Below are 27,652 nucleotides of genomic sequence, written 5' to 3' on the forward strand. Positions count from 1 at the left end.
CCCCGCCCATCGCACATAATTCATGAGGGCCCGTAGTAATGAGCGCCGCGCGCCGGGCCACGCCCCTCATGAATATTCATGAGCAGCGGCAGGCAGCGCCCCCTGCGGGCAAATCCCGGAATCACCGATGGTTGGGGTTGGGAGCGCCCCAGATCCCACCCAGTGCCACCCCAAATCCCACCCTGTGCCACCCCAAATCCCACCGGGTGACACCCCAAATCCCACCCTGTGACGCCCCAAATCCCACCCTGTGACACCCCAGTGACACCCCAGTGCCACCCCAGTGCCACCCCAAATCCCACCCGATGACACCCCAAATCCCATCCTGTGACACCCCAGTGCCACCCCAGTGCCACCCCAGTGCCACCCTGTGACACCCCAAATCCCACCCCAGTGCCACCCCAAATCCCACCCGGTGACACTCCAAATCCCACCCGGTGACACCCCAAATCCCATCCAGTGCCACCCCAAATCCCACCCAGTGCCACCCCAAATCCCACACAGTGCCACCCCAAATCCCACACAGTGCCATCCAAAATCTCACCCAGTGCCACCCCAAATCCCACCCAGTGACACCCCAGATCCCACCCAGTGCCACCCCAAATCCCACCCAGTGCCACCCCAAATCCCACCCCAGTGCCACCCCAAATCCCACCCGGTGACACCCCAAATCCCATCCAGTGCCACTCCAGTGCCACCCCAGATCCCACCCAGTGCCGCCCCAGATCCCACCCAGTGCCGCCCCAAATCCCATCCTGTGACACCCCAGTGCCACCCCAAATCCCACACAGTGCCATCCAAAATCCCACCCAGTGCCACCCCAAATCCCAGCCAGTGCCTCCCCAAATCCCATCCTGTGATACCCCAAACCCCACCCCGTGACACCTCAAATCCCATCCTGTGACACCCCAGATCCCACTCAGTGCCACCCCAAATCCCACCCGGTGACACCCCAAATCCCATCCAGTGCCACCCCAGTGCCACCCAGTGCCACCCCAAATCCCACCCGGTGACACCCCAAATCCCACCCAGTGCCATCCAAAATCCCATCCTGTGACACCCCAGTGCCACCCCAAATCCCACACAGTGCCACCCCAAATCCCACCCAGTGCCACCCCAGTGCCACCCAGTGCCACCCCAAATCCCACCCAGTGCCACCCCAGTGCCACCCAGTGCCGCCCCAAATCCCACCTAGTGCCATCCAAAATCCCACATAGTGTTACCCCTGTGCCACCCCAATGCACCCCTGTGCCACCTCAGTCCACTCCTGTGCCATCTCAAATCCCACCCCAGTGCCCCCACTGTGCCACCTTCCCTTGCCCCAGGTGCTCCAAGCCCCATCCAGCCTGGCCTCGGGCACTGCCAGGGATCCAGGGCCAGCCACAGCTGCTCTGGACACCTGTGCCAGGGCTTTTCCATCCTCACTTGGAACAATTCCTACCCAATATCCACCCCTGTCCTCTGGCAGTGAAGCCATTCCCTGTGTCCTGTCCCTCCATGTGTTGTCCCCAGCCCCTCTCCAGCTCTCCTGGAGCCCCTTTAGGCACTGAAAGGGCTCTGAGATTTCCCCAGAGCCTTCCCTCCTCCAGCCGAACACCCCCAGCTCTGCCAGCCCATGGCTGGTCTCTCTCCATCCTTATCCTGACCCACGAGCCTTTTGTTCCATCTCCCCTCCGCTGTCCAGCTGGGGAGGGCAGTGATGGAGCAGCTCTGGTGGGTGCTCGGCGTCCAGCCAGAGCTCAACCACCACGGACGGTGACTCAGAGCAAGCCAGAGGAGGCTGAGCCTCTGCACCAGTTGCTATGGAAATCTCTTGCACTCCTCTTCTGCTTTTCGTCTCTTTACTGGGGCACCAAACCAATCTGTCTTTTCATCATATTTTAGCACACTCTCCGATGAAGCCTCTCGGCTGCTTTGGGTTGGCAGAAGAGAAGATGTGGCTGCAGAGACAGAGGTGAAGCCCCACACCTTGGAGCCTCCCTGAGGAGGCTCCTGTGTCCATGGCTGGAGAGAGGAAGGGACGATCCATGCCCAAGGAACAGCCTCGGCACGCGTGCCGGGAACTTGCCGGGGGATAACATTAACTTTCCATCTCACCCACACTGCTATCTTTAGTTGTCTCTGGCTGTTGAATGACTGAAAGGATACCAGCCTGCGGATCCCTGCTGCTGTGGGCTCCGTGAAATGCCAGCTGACAAAAAAGTTCCTTCTCACGGAACAAAAAACCCGTACTGACTTGATTAGGATGATTTATGGCAGCGGTTTGGGGCTGGCCTGAGCCCAGCAGTTTGTGTGGCTGTCCTGTAGATGCTGCTGCTGGCCAGAGCCACACGGAGAGTTATTCCCCAGCTCCCCACAGAGCTCTGCTCCTGGGACCAGCCTGGCCTGGGAGCTGGGAGCCCTCGGGAAGGGACGGGTTAAATGGAATACTGGGAAGAAACATTTTACGATAAGAGTAATAATAAAACAATAAAATAATAAGAATAATTCTCAGGTTGCCCAGAGAAACCGTGGTTGCCCCATCCGTGCAAGCATTCAGGATGAGGTTGGACGGGCTTGGGGCAGCGTGGGACAGTGGAAGGTGTCCCTGCCCGAGCTTTGAGGCTCTCTCCACTCAAAGCCCTCCGTGGTTCTCCAGCTCGGGATGTGCGGAGCTCAGCGCTGGCCTGCAGAGGGAATCCTAAGCCCGTGCAAGGCTCCAGCCTCAAATCCTGCCGTCCCCAGCCAAAACCTCAGCCTTGCCCAGCCTGTCAGGGGACATTTCTCTGCTTCTCACCTCTCTCGAGGAGCTGGCAGGGTTTTGCCAGCCCCTTTTCTCTTCGGGGTGCTGCCAGAGATGGTGCTGGTGCTGGCCAGGCAGATGCACCATGGATGGGGTGCAGGTGGGATGTGTCCTGGTGGATACAGGAGCACAGACAGGCCCGTGGTGCTGTGCTCTCACATTTCCCCTCTCTATCCTTCCCCCTTGCTTTATTCAGCCTTTCTTTACCCCTGCCTCTTATTTGGCTGCTGATCTCCATCCTTGGAGGAGAATCTTTTCCCCACTGTCCTCTCTGTATCACTGGTTTTCTCTGACTATTTATTTGGAATTTGTGCTTCATGCTCAGACTCTAAAAAAATGACCAGATTCCCCATTCCAGGTTGGACTACGTGCTTCCATCAGTAAATGATCTTCTTAAGCCTCACCAGTCATTGGCTGCCTCAGACCCTCAAAAAGGTGAGGATTAGAGCTCTTCACGCAGGATGGGAGCAGGGAATCATGGACTGGTTTGGGTTGGAAGGGACATTAAAGCTCATCCCATTCTAACCCCCTCGAGGTGGGCAGGGACACTTTCCACTGTCTCAGGGAGCTCCAAGCCCTGTCCAGCCTGGCCTTGGGCACTGCCAGGGATCCAGGGACAGCCACAGCTGCTCTGGGCACCTGTGCCAGCCCTGCCCACTCTCACAGGGAACAATTCCTGCCCAACAGCCCACCTAATCCTGCCCTCTAGTCAAAAAGAGTAGTGCAGGAAGACTGTGGAATAAGAGCAAGAATTCCTGGCTGGCCGAGGGATCACGGCCGGGGGGGTGAGCAGGGACTGTGGTGTACACTGCAGGATGATGGATAATGCATCCTGGATAACAACATGATCAGGGTGCCTGATCAGCACCCCAGCCTGTCCCAGCACTGCTGGGGCACCTCGGATCCTGGGCACAATTCCCTCTCTCACTCCGAGCAGGAGAGCAGCTCCTCCATTCCCACCACAGCTTCTTCAGAGCAGCTCCCAAGAGCTCCGAGCAGGTTTCCAGCTCTGCTGCCTCTCTGACAGCGCTCTCCTGCGCGCTCCTCCTCGCCCACGCTGGATCAAATGTCAGGGACGCAGGGCTACAAAATCCCAAGGAAAGGTGGGGTGCCCAGCCAGCTCCTGGCCAGCTCACCCTCCAGCCACAAGGCTTGCAAGGTGGGGGATGTTATTTGAGCCACGCTGTTTACTCTGCAGTTTGCAGGAGATTCTGTTTTCATTCTCATTAAAGAAAAAAAAAAGGAATTGTCTTGTCCTCTTGACTGCCCAGAAAACATAAAGTGAGTTTGACCTAAAGGCCGGGAACCAGAAGACAAACAGAACAGACCCGTGTTTTATTATTCGCAGGCAAATGCCACAGTTTTTGGAGCCTGATTCACGATCACAGATGGATTGATGTTGGCAGTATTGAACTGTCAGACAGATTCCTTCACAGATGAAGATAAAGAGCCTTGGTTTTGCCAAAGGGTGAATGTATTCTTTATGAGACCCAACAGAGATGTAACACAGCACCTTGCTCCTGACAAGGCTGGCCTTTATTTCCTGGGTCTGCACTTAGGACATGCCTGAACTTTCCCATAAGTTTTAGCCCTGATGTGAGGCCAGGATCTACAGTCCTGAATTCAGCTGCTGCTGTAGCAGCAGAGGCACAAAATAACTTCATTGACTTGGACTTTGTGTCCCCATTTTTCTGAGTACTTTCATAATTTGCCCACAGACTTGTGCTACAAATGGGCTTTTCAAGTCAGCCCAGTGCAAGGGAAGAGCTGGGAGAGGAGGAACCAGGTTTTCCTGGTGGGAGCTGGAAGGAGCCTGCTGTTTACCCAAACCCCTTTAAACGTCTTTATCGAGGGGAAAATAGAGGGGTACTGCTAGAAAAACTTGCAGAGAGCTGGAAATGAGTGGAGCAGTGAAAAAAGGAAAGTGGCATTAGGTGGGGATAACTTTCAGCTCTGGGGCCAGCAGCACAAGGACCTGGAGCTGCTGGAGAGAGCCCAGAGGAGGGCACAGAGCTGCTCCAGGGCTGGAGCCAGGCTGGGAGAGCTGGGGGTGCTCACCTGGACAGGAGAAGGATCCAGGGACACCTCAGAGCCCCTTCCAGAGCCCAAAGGGGCTCCAGGAGAGCTGGAGAGGGTCTTGGGATAAGGGATGGAGGGACAGGAGACAGGGAATGGCAGGGTTGGACACAGGGAAGAAATTCTCCCTTGTGAGAAGAATTCCCATTTGTGCTTGGCCCTGGAATGTGACAGCACAGCTTGTGCTTTCTGCAGAGGGTCGGTGCCAGATGATGTGCAAAGTATCCCTGGATTCTGGGCCCCTAAATCCCCTGGAGTTCCCGGGTCCTTCAGCACTCACCATTCCCAGGGGAGGGCACCGAGAGGTGAAATCGTTGTTAGAGCTGGTGAACAAGAGATTGTGACCATCCCTGCAGATGTCTCAGCTCTCTCTTCTGCTCTGCACACTGGGCTGTGCTCCTGGAGGGTCACAGGTATTCCTGGGGAGAGTCAAGGTGGGGTGAGGACTCACTGCATTTCATCACTGGCATTCTGTGTTTCCCACTTCCATCCCAGAATATATGTCCAGCCCATCTGGGCAAAGAAATGTGTCTTGATTTCTTCTGCTGGCAGCTTAAAGAGAAAATAACAAAGGGATATTAAAAGCTTTCTCATTACAAAGATTTCACTCATATCCAGCTCCAGGAATGGTTTGGTACAGGGGGATGTGTTGGCACCTGGGGTGAAGTTAGAGACAGACAAAATTGGAAGATGGATGGAAAGAGGAGTTGGTTTTTTTCCTGCAGAATTTGCCTTTGGTTTCTTTTTTCTCTGCAAGAAATGGGGCTTGTGGTTGGTGTGACCAGGGTAAGAGGTTTGGGGACAGCGTGGCAAACCAGTGGCTTGGTGCCACTCTCAGTGTGGGATGGCAGCAGGCACAAAGATCTCACACCCTGGAAAGCCCAATCCCGAGCTTGAATTAAGAGAAACAAAAAGAATAACTTGGCTGATGGGGGAGATCTCCTGTCACCAAAGGGATCGCAGGTGATGACAGCTGCTCCCTGGCCAGTGCTGGGAGAAAGATGACAGGGAGAGAGAGACCTTGTGTTGTAGGCATGAAGGCGTTTTGAAAGAAGAATCCCAGCAGTCCTGCAAGGTCTGGGAGCTCCATCCGAGGGCTTTATGGAGCGGAGGGGATGCTGAGGGGACAGCCGGGTGGCGTTTGGCAGGGAGAAGGGGAGCAGCCGGGCCGCGCTTGGGCGGTGATGCGCCCCACCAAAGCCAGCTCTTGGCTCGCAGCCCCGGGGCGAGGTGCACCGGCAGAGCCCGGCCGGGCTGCAGGGCTGCAGGGGTTAACCCCGCGGCTCCCGCACCACCTCCCGCCCGCCCTGCCTCCTCCCTCCCGCCGCCGAGGAATTTCCTAAAACACCCCCAAAAAAGTGGGAATATAACAATAATAAAAAAAAATTTAAAATACCCACCCTGCGGATCCCCCCCCTCCCGCTTCCCTCTCCGCCTTTAATACCAACAAACAACTCCTCGGCTCTCTCCAAAGGAGGCGCCTTTGATCGGAGCGAGACGAGCCCCGCCGGGCACCGGCACCGGCACCGGCACCCCCGGGCACCGGCACCACCGGCACTGGGACCGGCATCCCCGGGACCGGCACCGCGACACCACCGGGCGCTGACACCCCTGACACCGGCACCGCCATCCCGAGCACCCCCGGGCACCGGCACCGTCCTGCGAGGCTCCGACCCCGGAACCGAGACCGCGGCACCGCCGGGCACCGGCAGCGGGAGCGAAGCCCTCCGCGCAGAGCGGGACAGCAGCGGCACACCGGGCACCGGGACCGGGCTGCGATGCTTCCCGGGGCGGGTCCCCTCGCCTTCCTCCTGCGGTGCCTCCTGCTCCTCCTCGCCTCCGAGAGCCGAGCCCGGGCTCGTAAGTCTTACCCGCTCTGGTCCCGGCCGCGCCGCTGCCCTCCGTGCCTCAGTTTCCCCGGCACCGGGGTCCCGGGAACGCGCGGGGTGCTTGGGGCGCAGGGAGGCTGCTGAGCCCGGCAGGTGCCGGGGTGTCCCGGCCGGGGGACAGGGCTGTGTCCCCTGCGCCTGTCCCCTCCTGCTCTGCAGAGCACCGAGCTCTCCCTGAGGGGCTGGGGGGCTCCGGGGGCTGGGGAAGGTCTGGGACCCCCTTCCAGGGGCTGGAAATGCCACAGAGCAGGAGGCTGTGCTGCGGACCTTCCTCGGCACAGATCCCACCCCGCACCAGCGCATCTCCCCCCGAGGGTGCGCGGGGACAGGGGCGATGCCTCCCCCGCCCCAAACAAACCTGGGGGCTTTCCTCCGTACCCATCCCTCGTCCACCCCTCGGTCTCTCCCATTTTTGCTCCCAGCAGGCTGAGTGAGAAGGTTTGGGATAAGGAGGGGAGGTTTGGCACTTCCCACAGAAAGGCTTGAAGGGCTTGGCCAGAGCTGTTGAGGAGCTTGGAGGGTGCCGGACGTGTTAACTGAGGTGGGCTGGGCTTGGACAAAGCGCCGGGACCCCATCGGTGGGTGCTGAGCACCCCTGCAGCCTCGCGGAGCCACCCGAGCTCCGAGCAAACTGAGGGACCTGGCGTGTCCCTGCATTTCTCCTTCCCTTTAATCTCCTGGAATCCCAGCGGAGTCTGCCGGTGGCTTGGTCAGGGTGATTTACAGCCTGCCCGCTGCCAGCAGTGCATTAGGCACTCAAATGATCACTCTCCTGGAGTGTGGACCCAAAATGTGAGCGCTGCATTGCTCATCCCGGCTGTGGGGTGTGCTGGGGGAAAGCCGGGAGGATGGATGGGGCTTTGCAAAGCCCCGGAGAGCAAAATCCGGATGAATTCAGCTTCTTTCCCTTGCCTGGGCTCATCCAAAGCTCCAAACGCAGCCCTCAGAGTCTGTTTGGTGACCCAGGGCTGTGGGTCTGACTGTGCCTCTGGCAGGGTGGGGAAGAGCACAGAGACACTCCAGAAGGTGGCACAGGTGTCGGGCGAGGTGTCTGCTCTTTGGAGGTGGCAACAGCCCGTAAATTGGGCATGAGCTGCGCTGGATGGGGGCAGCGAGGGCTTGTCTGACTCGGGAGGAAGCGCTGGGGCCGTTTGCAGGATTTACAATGTTGGTAAAGAGCTGGTGGCTGCGGGATGGAGGCAGGGATGGGGCAGGCAGGTCCCCAGATCCGGAACACTTGGGATTTGCTACAGGGCACATCACACGATGTGGAGGGCTTGGCCAGGACTTGCCCTGGTGGTTCGGGTGACAGAGTCATCGTCAAGCTGAGGACTTCTCCCCACCTCTGCAGCCTCACGCTTTTCTCGGGGCTGGGCGTTCGGGGAGAGTGAAGACAGGAATAAATTAGTTACGAGCAGGCTCATCAGCCAAGGGACCTACAGTGTCGTGGCTAAAAATAGGTGAGAAGCAGAAACGCTCGGGCTTGAAGGCAAGTCAGAAAAGAAGAATTTGCCCACAGAAACAGGCTATTTTAGGGGATTTGCACTCCAGCTGAAAAAAAAAATCTCAGAGGCACAGGTTACTGGGATGAATGTGCTGCATTCTGAGTAATTCGGGGGCAATGGTTGAATGCCACGAGGTTTTGGCTGGAGGCATTTAAACACCAGCATCTCTGGAGAGCACGGGGCACTGCTTTTCCCCCGGAGCTTGGAAGCTGCTGTTTCATTTCTTTTTAACATGGTTGCTGGAGAAAAGGGGGTTCCTGGGATCCCTGTGCCCCACAAGTTTGGATCCAGCAGGGATGAAGGGTGCTCCAAGATGGGAAGGACCATGATGGAAAGCACCCATGGCAGGGGGAGGCGAGGGCTGCATGCCCTGCTGAAGGGACAGAGCATTCCCTTGGGAAGGAGTGGGGGCAAGCAGGACCCTGTCTGCCTGCCTTCTGCACTCTGGAGAACTCAGGGATACTTCATGAGGCTGCATTTTCAGAGCTATAGGCTTTCCAAGGCTCCCAAAGTCCCAAGAAGGTATTTCCAGCCCAGAGCTGAGCAAGGCGAGTGTGTAGGAATTGATCTGGGTGTGAGAGGAGTCTTCAGGATGCCAGTGTCAAGAGCCCAGTGTGTTTTAACCAGTGCCCTCTCAGCTAAGTTGCATTTTAAGCCTTTCATAAATACAAGGCTGTCATAGGAGCGCCTGGACTCTGTGTACCAGACAGTGCTCTTTACACTTTATTTATGGCTGCTCTTAAAACTCACAAACTGGTTTGCATGAACTGCCTCCCTCACGCCCAGCACGGCGCTGGCTGGCAGGTGTGGGACCTGCAGAAAAACTGCTGGAGCTGGGAGCTCAGCAGAACTCCAAAGGAGCCATCTGGGGATGCAGGACCACCCTTCCCCTCAGCCTTGGGATGAAACGGGAGAAGAGGAGTGAGGGGACATGAGCAAGACCCCACAACCTCTTGCTGAGACATCAAATTGCTCAGAATGCTCCCAGAGACAGAATCACGGAATCACACGTGGCTTGGGTTGGAAAGGACACTAAAGATTTAGGGTGGGAATTGTAGGAAGCTTTCCAGCTCCCAGGAAATTGAAACTCACAGGAGGCTGTGGCAGAAGCATCTTCACAGGGTGGTTCAGAGACACCAATCCACGGTGACAGCCTGAGTGGGGTGGAGAAATCCATTCTGGGCTGCATCCCTCACACCACGAGAGGGGAATGTCTCCTTAGGCTGTGTCTCAACAGCTTCAGGCACCAGCCACCAACAAGATGCCATCCCACAGCTTCTCCAGATCCAGGGACAAGCAAATCCATGTGGATTTCCTGAGTGTGCTGCTGCAGGTGCAGTAAGACCACCCTACTGATCAGCACAGGAGCAATTCACTGCCACAAGCAGCTTTTCTCTCCAAGTGAATGAGGATGGTATCCAAAGTTCGACCTCTGAAAATGAAATTATTAGCCTGGCATGGCAAAAAATGGTCCAGAGCCTCCAGGTTTTAAACCTCCATCCATCCATCCATCCATCCATCCATCCATCCATCCATCCATCCATCCATCCATCCATCCCCATCTTGCTTTTGCCCAAACGTGCTGGTGCCTCTTGCCAAAATCAAAGCGCTGCTGAGATGCCAACAAGTGTCTCCTGCTGCCCAGCGCTGCCAGTCAGCTTTAATTTTACCAGCAGGCCCTGTGCAGACATGAATCAGGCTGCTTTCGAGGGCTGGACCCAAACCAGGGCTCCACTTGTGATTGAATGTTTGAAGGAAGCAGCCAACTGGCATGGGAGCCTGCGAGCCGAGCGGGGCCGCGTCACACCGAGGCAACTCCACTCCTTCACCCTCAGCACAATCCATGAGGATGCTGCAAGCAGGGAAAGATGAAGTCATTTTCTCACCCTTTTGCAAAACTGTGATTTTTTTTTTGTTTAGTTTTTTGTTTTTTAGTTTTGTGGAGTTTTTTTTCCTCTCTCTTCTGGGTTTCCTCATATTCGAGCCCCGTGCCCAGAAGTTTTGTGTGCTTTGCTGTGACCTGTGTGTCCAGGAACAGGGAGTTGCTGACTTGTCAAGAGCTGTGGGGGCAATGTGAGGTCCTGACCAGGGAAAAGGAAGGAAAACACCCCTGCCTGTCCCTCTGGTGACATCCACCCCAAAGCTGGTGCCTCTCCCCATCTGCAGATCCCCACGCCGCTGTGCCTGGGCCAGGCACTCTGGACAGCTGGTGGTCACCACCTGTGAAGGTGCAGCCTGGACAATCAAGTGCTTAAAGCCATCAAAGAGAGGCTCAAATCTGCTGGCAGGGCTGGAGTTGGAGGAGACCTACAGAGTTCTTTGTAGACCCACAGGGCTGCCTTTCCTGCTGGCCAGAGGGTTCAGCATCCCCTGGGTTCACCCTGAGGAGGGGCATGAGCTGGAGGAGGGACTGCAGCCCACCCCAGCACATCTGGGTGAATTTTGTCGGGCTGATTGCAGAAATCCATCAAGCAGGTGGCATCTCCAGCTTTGGCAAGGTGGCACTGCTGTGTCCCAGGTAACAGAGTGGACTGTGGAGTGGCTCTCAGTGTCTTTGGGGTGGTAAGCCCCACTGAGATAATTCTGGGGACTCTCCCAGCAGCCAGGCAGGGTCAGCACCTGCTGGCTCACCTGAGTTCATGCACTGGTGATGCCTTGGAAAACAGCCCTCCCCTCTCCTGCATCCCCAGGGTGCTGCAAGGTTTTAAAAGACCCATAAAAGCTTCAGGAACCACAAACGTCTCCAGCGCCTTTGAGCAGCACCATCACCTCAAATTCCCTCCATGACATAACCTTTTACATCACCCAGCAGGGCTGGGAGCACGTAGGCCACGGAAAGCTCAGGGACACAGGTGTGTGCCCAGGAAGAGCCTGGCTCCTGGGCTGAGCTCCTGCTGGGTTTGGAACTCGCTCCTGCAGCCACTCAGTCAGAGCAGTGCTGCATGAAGCCAAAGGGCTGAGACCAGTGGGATGGCACAAGCAGCCTGGTCCTGCTTGTCCATGGATCCTTGAGAGAATGAGCCAAAGCTCTTAGGGGGAGGAAAAGGTTTTTCCCCAGAATGTGCTTTTACCCATATTTCTTTGGTTTGTTGTTTTCTCTCCCTTTCTTATTTTAGCTTTTTTCCCCCTTTGTTAACAGTGAAAATTTCCCCTAAATTCAGGGTCTCCCTTCTCTGTCACCACTCCCAACCCTTCTGATCTCACAGGGGGAACACAGTCTGGGTTTGGTGGATGGGATGTGGCCACCAGCTGCTTGTGGGGAGCAGCGTGGAGGCTCTCCCAGGAACCAGCCCCTTTTCTCACCCAGCTCCTCCCGTTCGCTTGCAGGGCCGGACACGTTCTGCGACTTCAACGGCAAGAAGTACAGCCCGGGGGAGAGCTGGCACCCGTACCTGGAGCCCCAGGGGCTGATGTACTGCATCCGCTGCAGCTGCTCCGAGGCACGTCCCCGGGCTGCCAGGGGCTCTGCTGCATGGCTGCTGCACGGCTGCTGCTGCGCTGGGGCTTCGCCATCAGTCCCATTTGGCCATAGAGCCCTTTCCAGTCCCACAGTGGTGCTGGATTCACCTCTTCCCATTGGAAAAAGCTGTCCCCCGGGGGTGTTGGGTTGAGGGAGCTGCTGTTGACCTTGGGGAGATCCTTTGGGTACTTCCTGTGAAAAAGATGGAGAGTTATTTTTTACCTGGGCAGATAATGATAGGACAAGGCCAGGGTTTTAAACTAGGAGAGGGGAGATTCAGATTAAGGAGTTCACAAGAAATTGCTCCCTGTGAGGGTGGTGAGGTCCTGGCAGAGATTGCCCAGAGAAGCTGTGGCTGCCCCATCCCTGGGTGTGTCCAAGGCCAGGTTGCAGCAATCTGGGATAGTGGAAGGGTGTCCTTGCTCATAACAAGATCTTTAAGGCTCCTTCACAGCTAAATCACGCTGTGGTTGCATGGCTCTGCCTCGGTGGCACCGGCGGGCGGTGGGTGGAGGTGGCTCAGGGCTCTGCCAGAGGATGGGTTGTGATAAGGCTGTGATAAAGTCACCTCTAGCAGGGTGACCCGTGAGCTGGACGTTCCCTGTGGACTAACACACCCATCCTTCTGTCCCCAGAACACCAACATCAGGTGCTACCGGATCCAGTGCCCGGCTGTGCCGTGTGCCAGCCCCGTCACCGACCCCCAGCAGTGCTGCCCACGCTGTCCTGGTAGGTGGCCACTCCTCAGGGATGGGCTGGCCAGGTGGCCACGGTCCTGCCTCCTCTGCTGCCACTTGTGCCAGCCCTGCAGTGCCGGGTCTGGCCCTGGTCACAGAGCTCCGGCTGCTTTTTCCCTCCAAAAATCTCATTTGGATGGAGCAGGGCTCTGTGCCAGGCCACCTTCTGCCCCCCGTCCCGAGAGCTCTGTAGGGACAAAACGTCAGTTCACACCTCAGGGGCAAAACAGAAGCCGGCAATTTATTCTGATCATTTGCCAGCAAAGTGTCTTGGATTAAAAAAATAAAAAAAAAAAAATTAAAGTTTTTAAACAACTTCCTTCTCTGCACTGGAGACTATCAAAGTTTTAGCCCCAAAACTTTTCCTACCTTACCAATGCTGATCACCTCATTTTACCTCATTCTCACCCCTACAGATTACCTCAAAATTTAGCACCAAAACCTTCCCTACCTGAGTGCTGTCAGAGCTAGTCAGAAACCATTAGTGGTTTGAGAAATTAGAAAAAAACGAAAAAGGAAAAATACTCATTAATTTTCATTTTTTTGCTAATTACCTGTGAGACAGGCCCTTTTTACCTGACTCCATCTGAATTTGGCGACCATTACAACCAGGGGAGGGAAAAACCCAGGAATTTTGTTAAGAACCTGGTGAGGTCAGACCTCCAGGTTTTCCCTGTGTGCTGAGCTCAGTGCACTCAGTGCAGCTCCGTTCCCCAAAAGCTGCTGGACATTGGATCGCTGACCAACCACGCAGTGCCCATGGTGTGTAAGGGCTGCTGCTCCTTTGGGCTGGGCTGCTGGGGCACCAGAGCTCCCCTGGGGCCAGGCTGGGCTGGCTCCCACCCCTGGGCTGTCTTGTCTCTTTTCCAGAGCCGCACTCTCCGTCCGGGCTCCGCGCGCCCGCCAGGTCCTGCCAGTACAACGGGACCACGTACCAGCAGGGAGAGATGTTCAGCAGCAGCGAGCTCTTCCCCGGCCGCCAGCCCAACCAGTGTGTGCAGTGCAGCTGCTCCGTAAGCTACCGGGCACCTGGGGCTCTCCTGCCCCCCAGCAGGGTCCCACTGGCACAAGAACCCCGGGAGAGATGGCACAACCAGCTCCGGGGGGATGGTTTAGCACTGGGCTATCAGCCATAGATCCACAGGTTCAGAAAATGGCTTGGGTTGGAAGGGACCTTAAAGCTTTTCTGGTTCCATCCCCTGGGAAAGGGGATGGAAAGCGCTGACGGTGGGCTTGGACACTGCTGGTTTCCGCTGCTGCCTCTGCCATGAAAAAGGAGATGGGCACAGGTGTGGCTTTCACCTCGCATCGCTCACCGCCCAGGCTCCACCGCTCTGCTGCAGCAAAGGGTGGGACCAGCTTTGGCCAGGAAATAAAAGAGAGCCCAAAGCACCCCCTCTGCCATGGCAAGAGCACACACAGGGGATACTGCAGCTGATGCTGGACAGGGAGGTGTCTGTGATGCTGGGATAGCTGAGCCTCTGGGGCGTGCACCCACCTCAGAGCTGGGTGGTAAGAGGAATAGCTGACATGCAGGAATTAGTCAGCTCTTGGGGAGCCCAGCTGGATGGTGGGCAGCACCGGGCAGAGCCTCCAATCCAGCTGTGTGTGCTGATCCTCTGCTGTCCCCCCGAGCCCACGGGCTCCGTGTCCCTCCCGCTCTGTTTATTCGTCAGGGCAATGCCTTGGACACAAAGGAGAAAAGAAAGGGCTGGCTGTGGAGCCCTCAAAGGGGGGATGTCCCCGGCTGTGTCTGATGTTGTCAGCTGCTAGAACAGCTGCGTGAACAGCTGGTCTGACCCTCTTTGAAAACTGCCCCAAGAGCAGAGCCTCTGGGATAAACCCTGCTTTGTGTGGCACTGGCTCTTTCCTGCCTGGGCAGGTCATTGCTGGGAGCTGCTGGGCAGGAGGAGGAGGAAGAGGCAGGGCTGGAGTGCCCAGGTGGAGAGCAGGATTTGGTGTGCAGTGACCTCTGCCAGATCCTGTCACCCACCAAGCTTCCCTCGCCCTCTCCATGTTCCTCACACAGCGGTTTGGCTTCCCCATGGGAGAGGAGGCAGCTGTGGTTGGGTTTTCTGAGGATATCCTTGGCTGACCTCTTGGTCTTGGTTGACTGGGAGCTTGTGGATACCCCAGAGAAAATTTCTGCCTGGAGAAGACAACCTTGCTGCCGAGATCTGGCTGCTGAACATCCTATTTTACCCTTGGCAAAGCAGCTAAAACTTATCCCTGCAACAAACTGGTGCAAATTTGGAAAAAATGTTGGCTTGAGTTTGGAAGGGACCTTAGAGGTCCTTCAGTCCCACCTGGGCAGGGACACCTTCCACTATCCCAGGTGGCTCCAACCTGGCCTTGGACACTTCCAGGGATGGAGCAGCCACAGTTTCTCTGGGCACCCTGTGCCAGGGCCTCCCCACCCTCACTGGGAAGAACTTCCTCCCTGTGATTTGTGGTGAATCTGCAGCTTGAAGGGCTGGCAGCCCTGCATGGGGGACACACAGCTCTGTGTAACACTGACAGTGTGTTTTTTCCTCCTGCCCTCCTAGGAAGGCCAGATTTACTGTGGCTTGGTGACCTGTCCCGAGCTGCTGTGCTCCTCTCCCCTGACTGTGCCGGATTCCTGCTGCCAGGTCTGCAGAGGTAAGGGGCTGGCACTGAGGGCTGGGGTGCTCCAGCTGGCTGCCACCTGACTGCAGGGGCCGTTTCAAGCCACTTTAGCAGGATTTTGGAAGCCTGGGCTGTAAATCGGGCCGCTTGCCATCTCTTGGTTTCACCAGGAAGCAGAAGGTGCAGGCTTGGGTTTTCCTTGGGTAACAGGAATTGCCTGTGCAGAGCTCCTGTGTCTCCAGGCAGGCCAGCACGTGGAGGAGAGCTGCTGGCAGCCACAGAGAGCCCCTTCCATCCAGCATCTCCCAGGACAATGTTTTTCCCTTGCAGATGGCTCCTTTGAGAAGTCCACGGAAGAGGAACCCCTGCAGTTAAACAGAGGTGTTGTACGTGACATTTGCATTTTAAAACTCCGCTCCTTGCTTCCAGCACAGCCCCCTGAACCCTCCCATTGTCCTGTGCAGAGGGATCAGCCCCAGCAGCTCTGGGAGGACACTCAGGGCCTTGCAGGGCCATGGACACCTGGTTTGCAGGTGATTCCTGCCATGGAGTTGAATCTAGCTGAGAGATCAGCCGAGGGGAGACCTCAGGGAAGACTCTTCTACCTTCCCTCAGCAGCATCTCAGGGATGGGTTTAGTGGTGGAGCTGGCAGTGTCAGGGAAAGGGCTGCACTCGATGACCTTAGAGAATGTTTCCAACCTAAATGATTCCATTCTGTGATTCTGTCACATCTTTGGAAGAGCAAAAGACCTGGAACTGGGAATCTGGGACACTTCTCCTCCTTGCTGGCCAGTGTTAAACAGCCAAAGGACATTGTCAGAGCAGACCCAGAGGCCTGACCCCTGTCCATGGAGTCAGATGCCCAAATCTCTCTTGGGAAGGTTTTTCCTTCAGGAGAAGGTGTCTCCTCTCCCCTTGGGCATCAAGGTGTCCTGCCTCCCACCAAGAGGGCAGTGCTGGAGCTGGCCACCTCTCTGCCTTCCCTGGGCTGTTTGTATCAGCAGCCCCAGCAGGGAAAAAGCGACTCCCTGGCTGCCAAGGGCTCCTTCACGGCGACACTTCGGAGCTGGGCAGCCCATGCCAGGTCTGTGGGATTAGGTCACTTAGCTCCTGGCTCTGCCCTTTTCCATACTGCTCCACCACCTATAAAACCTCCAAAATAGACACAAGGGGACCCTTTGTGCTGCGTGTCTTGTCCCTGCACTCTGCTCTTGGAAGCCTGGGATGTTCCTGGGATGTTCCTGGGATGTTCCTGGGATGTTCCTGCTGTTCCAGTCCTGCTGGCTGGCAGCCCCACGCCGGCTCCCCTGGTGCCTACCAGGTGAGAGAGCAGCTGCCCAGGGCAGTGGGGAGTCCCCATCCCCTGTGTGGATGTGGCACTTGGGGACATGGGATAATGGTGGCCTTGGCGGCCATGATCTCAGAGGAGTTTTCCAACTTTAATATTTCTGTGATTTATATGGCTTGTGGGTCATTGCTTATCCCTGTGGTCTCTGCCCCTTCCATTCCCGATGGAAGAGGTGCAGGATGCTGCATGGCTCTTTCCAGCCTGCTTTGTGGTGAGAACAACTCAGCTGCTGGGGTCTGAATCCCCTCTTTTCTCTGGCTGCTCACAGAGACACTCGCAGGACCAGTGCTTGGGAGAGGTGGTGGGGAGGAAATCACCTGGAGCCACCGTGTCCACTGCTCTCAGCTCTTCCCTGGAGCTAATTCCCAGGAGCTTCAGACCCAAGGGAACAGGAGGCACCACTGTGAAGATCCTCTTGAAAGAGAAGCACAAGAAAGGTAAGGGATGGAGAGGCCAGGCACTCTGTCTGTGACTTAAAGTGGCTTCTCCAGAGCTTGGAATTCCTCAGGGAATCTCATTCAGAGGCAGGTTTCCACCAGCAAGTCCTTCTTCCCACACTTCCACAGCCAGCCTCAAGCAAATATCTCAGTCCTCATGCCCACAGTCTCCTGAGTGCACAAATCCACCACTTTCCAGAATGGGCTGGAAAAGACTGGTCCTTGGGATGTTCTGGAGATCTGGGAGCTGGGAAGGAAGGAGCTCAGCTGGAAGACTCCACATGGACCTTCCAGGACAGTGCCACAGAAGGGCAGGATATTCCTCCTTGTGCTGACCCAGTGCTGTGCCAGGTGTTCCTGTTGGAGGAGGGAGCAGGAAAGGGAGATGAGGAGGCGAGCCCTTGATCCAAAGCAGGGAATAGCAGGTCCTGTCTCCCCTTGGCCGCTCTCCCACCATTGTGCCTTTGGAAGGGCTCTTTCCAGTCCTTGGAGATGAAGGCCAGGAGGAAATTTTGGGACCTCCAGAAATTTCCATGGAGGAGTCAGCAGGTGGCACTCTTCACTGTGCTTCATCCCCGCGACAGCCTCGCAGGGACCCTGGCCTTCCAGAGGTTGGGAGGCAGGTGAGCTCCTGCCCACGCTCGCCCCTGTCCCAGCAGGGTGGTCCAAGCCAGCAGAGCCATGTCCAGGAGCTGTTCCCTGTGTCCATGGGGTGGTGGCTGTGACATCCCGCTGCCAGAGGAGCTCGTCCCTCCCAGCAGGACCACCTCGAGGGGCTGGCAGGCAGTGAGCCCACCCTGGGTGTGCAGAGAGGAGGAGATCCCTTCCCTCGAGCAGCTCTCCTCTCTCCTGCAGCCTGTGTGTACAATGGCAAGACCTACTCGCACGGGGAGGTGTGGCACCCCGTGTTCCGGCTCTACGGCCTCCTGCCCTGCATCCTCTGCACCTGCAGGGATGGCGTCCAGGACTGCCAGAAGATCTCATGCCCCAAGGAGTACCCGTGTGAATATCCAGAAAAAGTAGAAGGGAAATGCTGTAAAACATGTCCAGGTAGGTGGGATCCCGCTTTCTCCTGCAGCTGCCTTCCTTAACCTTGGTTTAAAGGCTCAGATGTGTAGGGATTCACACTGCTGGTGGCTGGAATTCCCACCAGACTCGTTCAGCACAGGTGGAAGGGTTGGCTTGTCCCAGAGGGCAGCAGGGCTTTGCTGAGGTAAGGAAGATGCACTGACCCCCGGAGGGCTCAGTCTGGTGGGAGGATGGCGTCTGGAGAAAGAGGCTTGAGGCAGGACACACTGAGAGTGCCTTCAGGGGAGAGGACACACAGCCTGTGGTCCAAAAACAGAGGGTTGAATTGTGGCAGCTGAGGTGTAGCTGTGGAGGGAGGAGTGAGGACACTTCCCAGGAGAGGGGCTGTCCGTGGTACTCGTGGTCTGCAGGAACTGGAACCTCCCATCTCCGGAGGGGACGATGGACACACAGGGTTTAGGGTGGTCTAAGTAGAACCGGGCTGGGACATGGAAAGGCTGAGGGAGCTGGGAAGGGGCTCAGCCTGGAGAAAAGGAGGCAGTGGTGAGTCCCCATCCCCAGAGAGATTTTAAAGCTCTGTGGCATTTGGGGACGTGGGGCAGTGGTGCCTTGGGGGAGCAGTTGGACTTGATGATCTCAAAAGTCTTTTCCAGATTTAATGATTCTGTGATTCCATGGTGGAGAACACCTCTTTCCCTTTTCTGTCCAGTGTGTTTTGGGTCTCTCAGCTCCCTGCTCTTTGGAAAGCTGTTTACCATAAGCCACAGTCCTGGCAAAGTTGTGGCAGGGCGTGACATCTCCTGCTCCCAGTAGAGAATGTTTTGTGGATGATAGCTCTCTGTAGAGACATTTATCAGGAGATGGACCACCACTGCTGCCCTAGGGACACTGAAGGTCCCTGAGTGTCCTCGAGCCCGGCTGCAGGTGCAGCAGGTGCTGAGTGACCCCCTCTGATCTGCATCTTCCAGGGGTTTCTGTGGAGGGTCTCACCCAGGAGGACAAGCCAAGGGCACTGCCATTTTCTGGAATGGCTGCAAAGTCATCTGAGCTGAGATTTTTGAGGTTTTCCAGCCCCTGAGTGGAGAGGTTCTCCCCAGGGGAGCCAAGGGCAGAAGCTCAGCTTGTTTTAATAAGGTTTTTGATATGTTTATGAGCAGGATTTATGATGTGGTGCCTGGTGGGAATGGGATGTGATGACTGAGCAGAACCCTTCCAGTTTTGCATTCCCACTCTAGTGGGTCTCTCTGGTTTGAATCCGACAACTTTCTCTGCTCACATCTCCTTGCAGCTCAGACTTCATTTTCTTCCCAGTTAAGCAGCCAGAACGATTTTGTTCCTGCTGTCCAGCTCTCACAGACAGTGATCACACACACACACACTGCTCAGCCAAGCTCCATCCTCGCCCTCTCCTTCACTGCTGGGGGCTTTGCCAGGCTCTTTTCCCAGGCACTTTCTGGGACTGTCCTTGTCTTCCTCCTCTGTACCCAGTAACTGAGGAGTGCTCAGTGATTCTGCCAAAGGACCCTGATCCTGGGAATCGCTGCACTGTGTTGTTTGGATGGGGGGACGCTGCTGTGGGCAGAGCTGGTGGCCAGGAGCTCTGTCCCTGCTCTTCCTCCCGTGCTCTGGGCAGCTGAGGTGTGATGCTCCTTGGCTGTTAAATTCCTGTTGAATTCCTGCTGTGAAGGTGGGGCTGTCATCACGGACTCCACGATCTCAGAGGGCTTTTCCAGCTTTAACAAGTTATCTTGGGTTGCCCTGGAGCACAGGTGAAGGTCAAGGCTCTGGACAGAGGATTCCCTGCTCCCTGACCCCTCGCTGGGACAGGTGAGGTGCTGGGCTGTGCTCATCCCCCTCTGAGCTGCAGCACTCAGCACCTGTCCTGTGCTCACTGAAAAGCTTTGCTTCCCTTTAAATTGGGATTTCCATCCCCTCTCAGAGAAGAAGAGCTCAGGACCACCTCAGAAAGCCTGGGGGAGAGCAGAGTCAGGCCTAAAATAAGTGTCTCACTAAAATAAACCCCAGGCATCTATTTATAGCCCAACTTTCTTTCGAGTAGTGTAAAAAGCTCCAGCATCCAAACTGACTGGGGAGAACAAGGCTAAATTCAGCAGAGCTGGGCTCCTCTGCGTTCCAAGGACCACAACCAAAGGCAATAAATCTCCTTCCAAAACCACGGGGGATTCTTAATTACTCCAGATACATTTGAAAGAAAGAGGGGGAAAATTAGCAGCTCTTCTTTACCAGGAATGCTGCAGGAGTCACGTAGGAGCCAGAGTGGGTGTCCTTGTGGTGACAGCCCATGTGAGGAGGGTGCTGGGCTGGTACTGAGCCCCCCGTGGGGCTGGGCTGGGGTCCCCTGCCGTGGGCTCATCCCTTTGGTCCCCTCGTGTTCCTCCCCCAGCAGGAGCGAGATGGGAAGTGTGGAGTCCATCCACGGATGGCTTTGTGGCCACGGTGGCAAAAAGGTCACTGCGGACAGTATGGGGGATCCTGATGGACAAAATCCCCCTTCCCCATCCCCTCTGCTGGCACAGAGGCCAGGGGGTCAGGGGGAATGAGGATGAGGAGGCCCACAAGTCTCTGTGAACCTCTCTTTGCTGCTGGTCCGGCAGCTGGGGATCGCATCACAGGCTGTGCCACGTGGCACCAAAGGCGTCGGGATTCCTTCTCCATGGCTTGGTGCCTCCCAGGTCCTTGCTGCCTGTCTCTGATGAGCCCTGTCCTTGCTGCCTGTCTCTGATGGGCTCTGTCCTTGCTGCCTGTCTCTGATGGGCTCTGTCCTTGCTGTTGCCCAGAAAGCAGGGCCCAGCCCGCGGACGAGGCGGCCGCGCCGCGCTGTGCCCGGAGCCCCGGCCGTGTCCTGGTGTACACCTTCGAGCCGCCACGCTCCGAGCCCTCCAGGGACGTCCTCAGGACCGTGGCCATTGAGAAGGAGCTGGCTGAAGAGGTGGAAATCTACAACTGGAAGCTGATTAAAGGTGAGCACCTTTGCGAAGGCAGCCAGCAGAGCAGGAGGTGTGTGTGGAAACCTGATGCTTTCCAAGCTTTGTTTGATTTTTCTGGCTTTTCTCGAGGGGCTCCACCCCTTGTGTGGTGAATCAAAACCTGCTGACAGCAGGCTGGCTTTTCTGGCTCCCCATTTCACACTCTCTTCCTGCATTCCATGCAGACCAGGGGCTGGAAGCCACTTTTGGCCCCACTATCCTCACCGTGAGCTGCAACACCACCTGGAGGCACAGGGGCAAGCGAGACAAGGGCCCTGGGGCTGCTCCTGCAATCCTCCCTGCTCTCATGCCAAATGCACATGGAAAACAAACAAAATAATTGCTCTGGTGACTCTGTGGGTTTGCTTTTGCTCTTCTTTTACACCCCAGTCCACCTACAGCTTGAAAGGTGTGTGCAAGGGGGATGAATTGTGCCAGCCCACTTTTTGGATGCTGGATTTGGATGCTCCTGTTGGTGTGGTCTCCGGAGCTCAAAGCACAGCAAATGCTGTCAGATGGCTCTGATCTCTTCTTGCTCTCTCCCCATGCTCTTATGGACCAGAGGAGCCCAGGCACATCTGGTCCAGCAGATATCTGTGCTGCGTTTCTCTGCAGCCCTAGGAAGCATCCCAGTGCCCCATTCCTGAGTTCCCATTGGACATACTCTACCCCAAAGAGCTGGAGTGCTAGAGGTTGGTCCTACCTTTTCTGTGGATACAGTGCCCCTGGGGCTGTGTCTGCCGGACACGTGCAGCCGTTCTGGTCTCCTGGTGTGTCCATGTGTCACACCGCTCAGCCAGCTGCTGACACCGGGCGCACACGGACAGCAGCTGGGAAATGGACGGCAGAGATGGAGCCCTCCACGCCTCATGCTGCCCCTGCCGCGGTGTCCTGGCCGTGGCCCTGCCTGTGCTGGCTCACAATGGCACCTTGTGGCCGAGGACAGCCCCGAGCCCGCGCTGTCTGGGCCCCGCCGCTTCCTGCCCGCGCTCCTTGGCACCGGCGGCACCCAAACTCCTCGGCACCTTCCGAGGCCAAAACCTTCACGTCTGCTGGAGCTCCCAGCCCTGCCAGCCAGGGACAGGGGAGGCCCTTGTCCCCGAGGCCAACACAGCTCTTTTGCTTGGCAGAGCGAAGTGTTATTATTGGGAAAGAGCATGAGCTCACTCATATATGGATTCCACCTCTGCATGGTCCATCACTCTACCAACAGAGCAGCGTGTGTGGAGCACAGAGGCTGCAAGTCACACCTGGACCTTGTCCATCTGCCTTTGTATGGGCTCAGATACCTACGTGGCCTCATCTATTTCTGGGCCAGGATGGTTTCCTCCACGAAGCAGGAGCTGGGAGGAGAAACCAGCACCAACTCCCAGCCAAAAGTTTTACCCAGCTGGCTGGTGGTGCACAACTGGCTTTCAGAGGAGTTGCAGGGCGGGCTTCCCCATCTTTTTAGGGGTCTGAACATCACCAGGAGTTTTGAAAAGTGACTTTCTGGTGTTTCTGACCTGCTGTCCTCTAGCTCTCCCCACCTTTTGTCCAAATCCCCTCTAAAGCATCAATAGCAGTGGTACATGCCTGACAGCTCCAGCAGCTTGCTCCATCTCATCCCAGACTCTGCCAGGAATGCTCCTGCCTGCTGGATGGGATGTGAATTCCAGGAAATGGCATTGCCCTGTGCCAGCTCCATCCATCCTGCCTCTCCACTGGTGGACTGCTGTTGAGCTGTGCTCTCCCGATTCCTGCTGGAGCGGGGCCCGCCTTCCTGCGCTGCTCCCCGGCTCCTGGCACGTGTCAGCACCACCATCCCGGGGCCAAAGGTCTCAGCCAGCTCTCTGAGAGCTCTCAGAGCATTATCTAGGTCGGCTGATTTAGAGATGTTTATCTCTTGTAGGTCTTGTTTAAAATATCCTCTTGGTTACTAATGTGCTGGAAGTGCTTCATCAGGACTGCAAGCACACCCTCCTGCTCCTTTCTAAGTATAGACCAGAAGGATTTATTGAACACTTGCGCCTGTCTTGCGTCAATAACAGTTTTATTATCTCCATCCAGTACCTTCTTTTGTTACTGGTAGGACTTCTTTACCCAACCCACTGGAAGGAGTAATTAACAGTCCAAATACCCATCTATTTCTCTCCACGCCTTTGACTTCCTGTGCTGATTTTCCACGGTTGATAACATCTCATTTATATGGATTGTGAGGCAGTTCCCCTTCATTACACCCTCTTTTAATGTGTAATTGCTGCTGGGAATCAGGGAAAGTCTCTTAACCAAATAAGGGGGACCACGTTGCCTCTCCCATTGCTGGCAGCAAGAGGCTGGATGCTCCGGGAGCCTGGGTGAGAGGTGGGAAGGATATTCCAGGCATACCTGCCTGGTTTGTCATGCCCTGCAGGAGAGTGGGGATGTCACAACCCCTGATCCCACAGAAAGGCCACTTCCATTGCTAAATGCCAGGTTCTGGTCAAACATCTGAGTCAGGCACCTCCACTAAGGGGGCGATGCTGGCAGGGGCAGAAATATCAATCTCTGCTGAGGTCACTGGTGTTTTTTCCTGTCCTGGAGCAAGTTCAGAGCTGCTGACAAAGAGACAGAAAGCTTTGGTCCCTGTCTGCTTCCAGGACAGGAACCCATGTGAGCATGGAGGGGTCCCAGGGAGCACAGGTGTCTGAGAGTGAGAAGAGGGACAGGGACCCCAGCATCCCCTTGCTCTCACCTTGATTTCTTCCATGCTTTTAGGGGAGATTGGAACTCCTGCAGGACAAGGTGCTTTCTGGAGCAGCAAAATCCTATTGCTGCCACCTGCTTTGTGGTGAAACATCCTGATTTAACAAGCAGTGACTGTTCCCATAGAACCATAGAAAGGTTTGGGTTGGAAGGGAGCTTCAAGCCCGCCCCATTCCACACCCCTGCTCTGGACAGGTCACCTTCCCCTAGACCAGGTCGCTTCATCCTGCCCTTGGACACTGCCAGGGATCCAGGGGCAGCCACAGCTTCTCTGGGGCACCCTGTGCCAGGGCCTCACCACCCTCACAGGGAACGATTTCCTCCTAACAACTATCTGACACTTAAATGAGATGTCTCCTGTCCTTGGCCAGCCCTGGATTCATTCCCAGCTCCCACCAGGCTCTGGCAGCAGGTCCTGCACCAAACCAGGACCCTGGGGCAGACAGTGTCAGGAGGGGACAGAGAATCCAAACCTGGAATTGGGCATTGCAGAACCTGATGTATCCCCCTCTGCAGGAATATTCCATCTGATCCAGACCAAGAAGATCAGCAAGCAAGAATTCAAGCAAGAAGCACAAAACTTCAGGCTGATCACCAGGACAAACGAAGGTAGGGAGAGAAAAATCCCATTTCTTCACTGCCCCAAACAGCCTCCTGATTTCCTGCTCTGCTCTGGCCATTCCAGAAAGGCTGTGTAAATCCCAGCATGGCGTGGGGAGCTGAACCTTAGGGAAAACACTTGTGCAAGTGTAGCAGGGTTGGGGCTGACCTGTCTTCACATCCATACGCAACACTCCTGGTTAACAGCCACGTTTTCACTTTATGGCACTGGAAAGGGCAGCCAGATTTCTAAAAGTGGATGCACTCTTGTGAAATCCAGAGGTTTTATCTCTCCAGAGCCCGTAAAACTGTTTGATTTTTATATCTAATCCATCTGGTGCTCCTGGGAGCATGGGGGGAGAAAAAAAATAATGGTGCAAGGGATTAGCGAAAAAATAAACTGTTGGAATATTTTTAAAAACCATTCTGGATGTTCTGGGATGTGGGTGAACACGACAAAGAGCAGGAATGCTGGTGCACATCTGGGAGTGCCTGTTTGGAGAGAAACTGCCCCGCTGCTCCCTGCTGGCTGCCTCCTCTCCTGGAGGAGGTGGACAGGGAGATTTATCCCTGCTTCAATCTGAGCCCCTTTTCTTCTCAGACCGTGCAAGTGTTTTCCACCAAAAGCATTCCAAGTGCCATTGCCTGTGCCATGAATTGCACTGCAAGGCTAAGAGCCCCCCAGTTAAAATCCCATTTTAACTTCAAGACCACAAACCTGTGGCTGGGATCCTGATGAGCTGCTCTGAGCACGGCTGGTGTGGGCTGCCCTCTCCCACAGCGAGCTCCTCGGATCCTCCCGTGCTGAGGTGCTGCACAGGGAGCTGTGCTCTCCTGCTGCAGGGCTGGGGCTGACGTGTGTCTGTCCTTGCTCATCCAGGCCACTGGAACATCTTCCGAGCCCAGACGTCGGAGCTGAGGATGACAGAAAGCCCAGAGAAGGAAACTAAGAACTTGTAAAGCAAAGAACTTCTCTCTAGCTATCGATTTATCTCCACACAGACACACATACACACATATATGAACTCCAGAGCTGCATTATTAAATAGACTGGCACTGCAATACAGGTCACACTAGTGGAAATTCCAGAGAACGATCCCAGTCCGTCGGCACGGGAGCCACAGCCGTGTGGGTGCCTCTCTCCAGAGGGAGAGGGCAGGAGGCTGGCCATCACCTCCTGCTGTCCCAGAGATGTTGGAGGAGCAGAGGGAGGAGGGGCAGCCCTGGTGTGGCACCAGGAGGTGGGATCCATCCCGGACACCCCGGCATTCCTGAGGAGCATCAGGAACACGCAGCAGAGCAGAACGTGACCGTGCTTCTTACCAGCTGCTGGTGGAAAGATGGCCTGCAAAGAAAGGAAAATCATCCCTCTTTCCTTCCTCGGAGCTCCTGGGGGCTGCAAAGGGGTTCATTTGGCTGGATGCCCTCCAAGGGGTGTTTTCTGAAAGATCTCCTCTCTTCCAGCTGGGATGATTCTTCTCCCTCTTTGCAGGTCATTTGAAGATGTAGGTTTTGGGAGGGCCCACCTGCTGGCAGGGTCTGAGACCCTGAACACTGCACTAAGGTTGCTACTCAGCATTTATTGTGCTATGTATTTATATCTATCCTATATAATATCTGCGGGGCTGTATTCACAGGAGGGGCGTCTCCCAAACAGGATCATTTCTGCAGCATGGGGAGGAGGGTGTGCAGCAGCATCGCCTTCCCCCTGCCTGGAAACAGCTTTGGGGGATCTTCAGGTTGTTTTGGTACATCTATTTATCCCTGGATTCTTGTTTTGTTCTGTTTTGATAAATCTATTTATTTCGAGATCCAACTCTGCCTGACAAATCTGATTAAAAGTCTTGATTCAGCTGGCTGTGCTGTTTCTCCTTTGCCTGTAGGGTCTGTGTTAGAGCTCGGGGGCCCTGGTGGGGTCATGCACTCACTCAGGCCACATCCTGATGGGATGCAGAGAAATCCCACAGATGCTTTGCTCCTCCATAGGTGACCTGGGCTGAAAACAAAGCTCAGGGCTTGGGCTCTGAGCTGGCACTGCTCACCAGGGCCACACAACGGGGCTGAGCTGCCTCAGTTTATCCAGGGAAAAATCCCTGTGAGGCTTTGAGCATGAGGGGTGCTCCCCATGAGGAGAAGGGAGAGGGGCCAAGGCACCTCCCTGTCCCACGGCTGTAGCAGGGAAGATGCTGCCAGTCCTGGGCAGAGCCTGACCCCTCACTTGCCAGCCTAATTAGCTGGCCCTCGTGTGATCTGACTGGAGCTGAGCCCAGGGCCAATTTGTGCTCATTTACCAGAAGTGGAGGCGCTGGGAATGAGGCTGCTCCGGTGGGGTCACAGGGAAGGCTGGGAGGAAAGCAGCAGGAATTCTGCACTGCCTGGTGCAGGGGAGGTGTCCTGCAGGTGTCTGCAGCGTGCTGGGACCACGGACACTCACCCAGACACAGACAGAGCTCCTGGGTGGATGTGGCACTTGGGGACAGGGGATAGTGGTGGCCTTGGCAGGGCTGGAGGAATGGCTGGACTGGATGGTATCAGAGGCTTTCCTGATGTGAACAATTCAGTCATTCCTTGATCCTATGGATGTGGTCCCTGACATCCCCCCTGAGCAATCCCTGCCCAGCATGTGGTACATTCTGTGTCTGAGAGACCACAGAGCTGCCTCCCCCCGTTTCCAAAAATGCCCTTTGTGCCATGTGGCTCTGCCACCCTCCCCTGACACCCCCAGCTCTGCTGGCCTGTCTGGAGGGCTGTGGGATGGAAAGGACACCAGCTTCCCCCTGGCTTGCATTTCCCCAGGACTGTAAGGGACCGTCCTGCCGGAGCGCTGGGGACAGGCACAGGGGCCACAGGGGCTGGTGGCCAGGCTGGGGACAGACACAGGGGCCACAGGGGCTGGTGGCCAGGCTGGGGACAGGCACAGGGGCCACAGGGGCTGGTGGCCAGGCTGTGTCTGACCACTGCTGTGGCAGGGCAGAGGGACAGGCTGTGGGCACTGAGCAGTCCCTGCAGGGGTGTCAGTGATTCTCAGCGATTGCCAGGAGCCTGTCCCAGCGGGGCACCTCTGGGATTAGCCCCTCTAATTGGATCAGCAGCCCAGGGCAGCAGCCAGCACCTCTCGGCCCCGGTGAGACCCCGAGCTGTGAACACGGGGTTGGTGCGGGGACAGGGTGACACCGTGCCCTGGCACCTCCATCTCCCACAGCACTGCCTGTGCTATGAGCGAGGAGCAGCCCCAGCTTGTGGTTGCAGAGATGCTCAGGGAAGCGTGGAGTTGTTTGGGCTGGAAAAGATCTTTCCACTCTCTCCAATTCCCTGACAGGAGGGGGCAGCCCGGTGGGGTCGGGCTCTGCTCCCAGGGAACACGGACAGGACAAAGGAAATGGTCTTAAGCAGTGCTAGGGGAGGTTCAGGTTGGATATCAGGGAAAATCTCATCTCCTAAAAGGCTGCCCAGCTGTGGCACTTGGGGAC

The 27,652-nt window shown here is 56.1% G+C and overlaps 1 protein-coding gene across 1 annotated transcript; it reads left to right on the top strand.

The window, feature by feature from the left end:
- The first annotated feature begins 38 nt into the window (after positions 1–38).
- CHRDL2 (chordin like 2) lies at positions 39–25,965 on the top strand. The gene is given in 14 exon segments (XM_042780161.1): positions 39–130; positions 3,141–3,217; positions 6,333–6,623; positions 6,626–6,718; positions 11,580–11,692; positions 12,348–12,441; positions 13,320–13,462; positions 14,996–15,089; positions 15,387–15,442; positions 16,674–16,842; positions 17,698–17,892; positions 20,670–20,852; positions 24,099–24,191; positions 25,063–25,965. Coding segments are annotated over 14 exon segments (1,773 nt in total). The 3' UTR covers positions 25,143–25,965.
- Positions 25,966–27,652: the final 1,687 nt, after the last annotated feature.

This window comes from Catharus ustulatus, chromosome 2, assembly GCF_009819885.2.
Source record: "Catharus ustulatus isolate bCatUst1 chromosome 2, bCatUst1.pri.v2, whole genome shotgun sequence".
Classification (NCBI taxonomy): domain Eukaryota; kingdom Metazoa; phylum Chordata; class Aves; order Passeriformes; family Turdidae; genus Catharus; species Catharus ustulatus.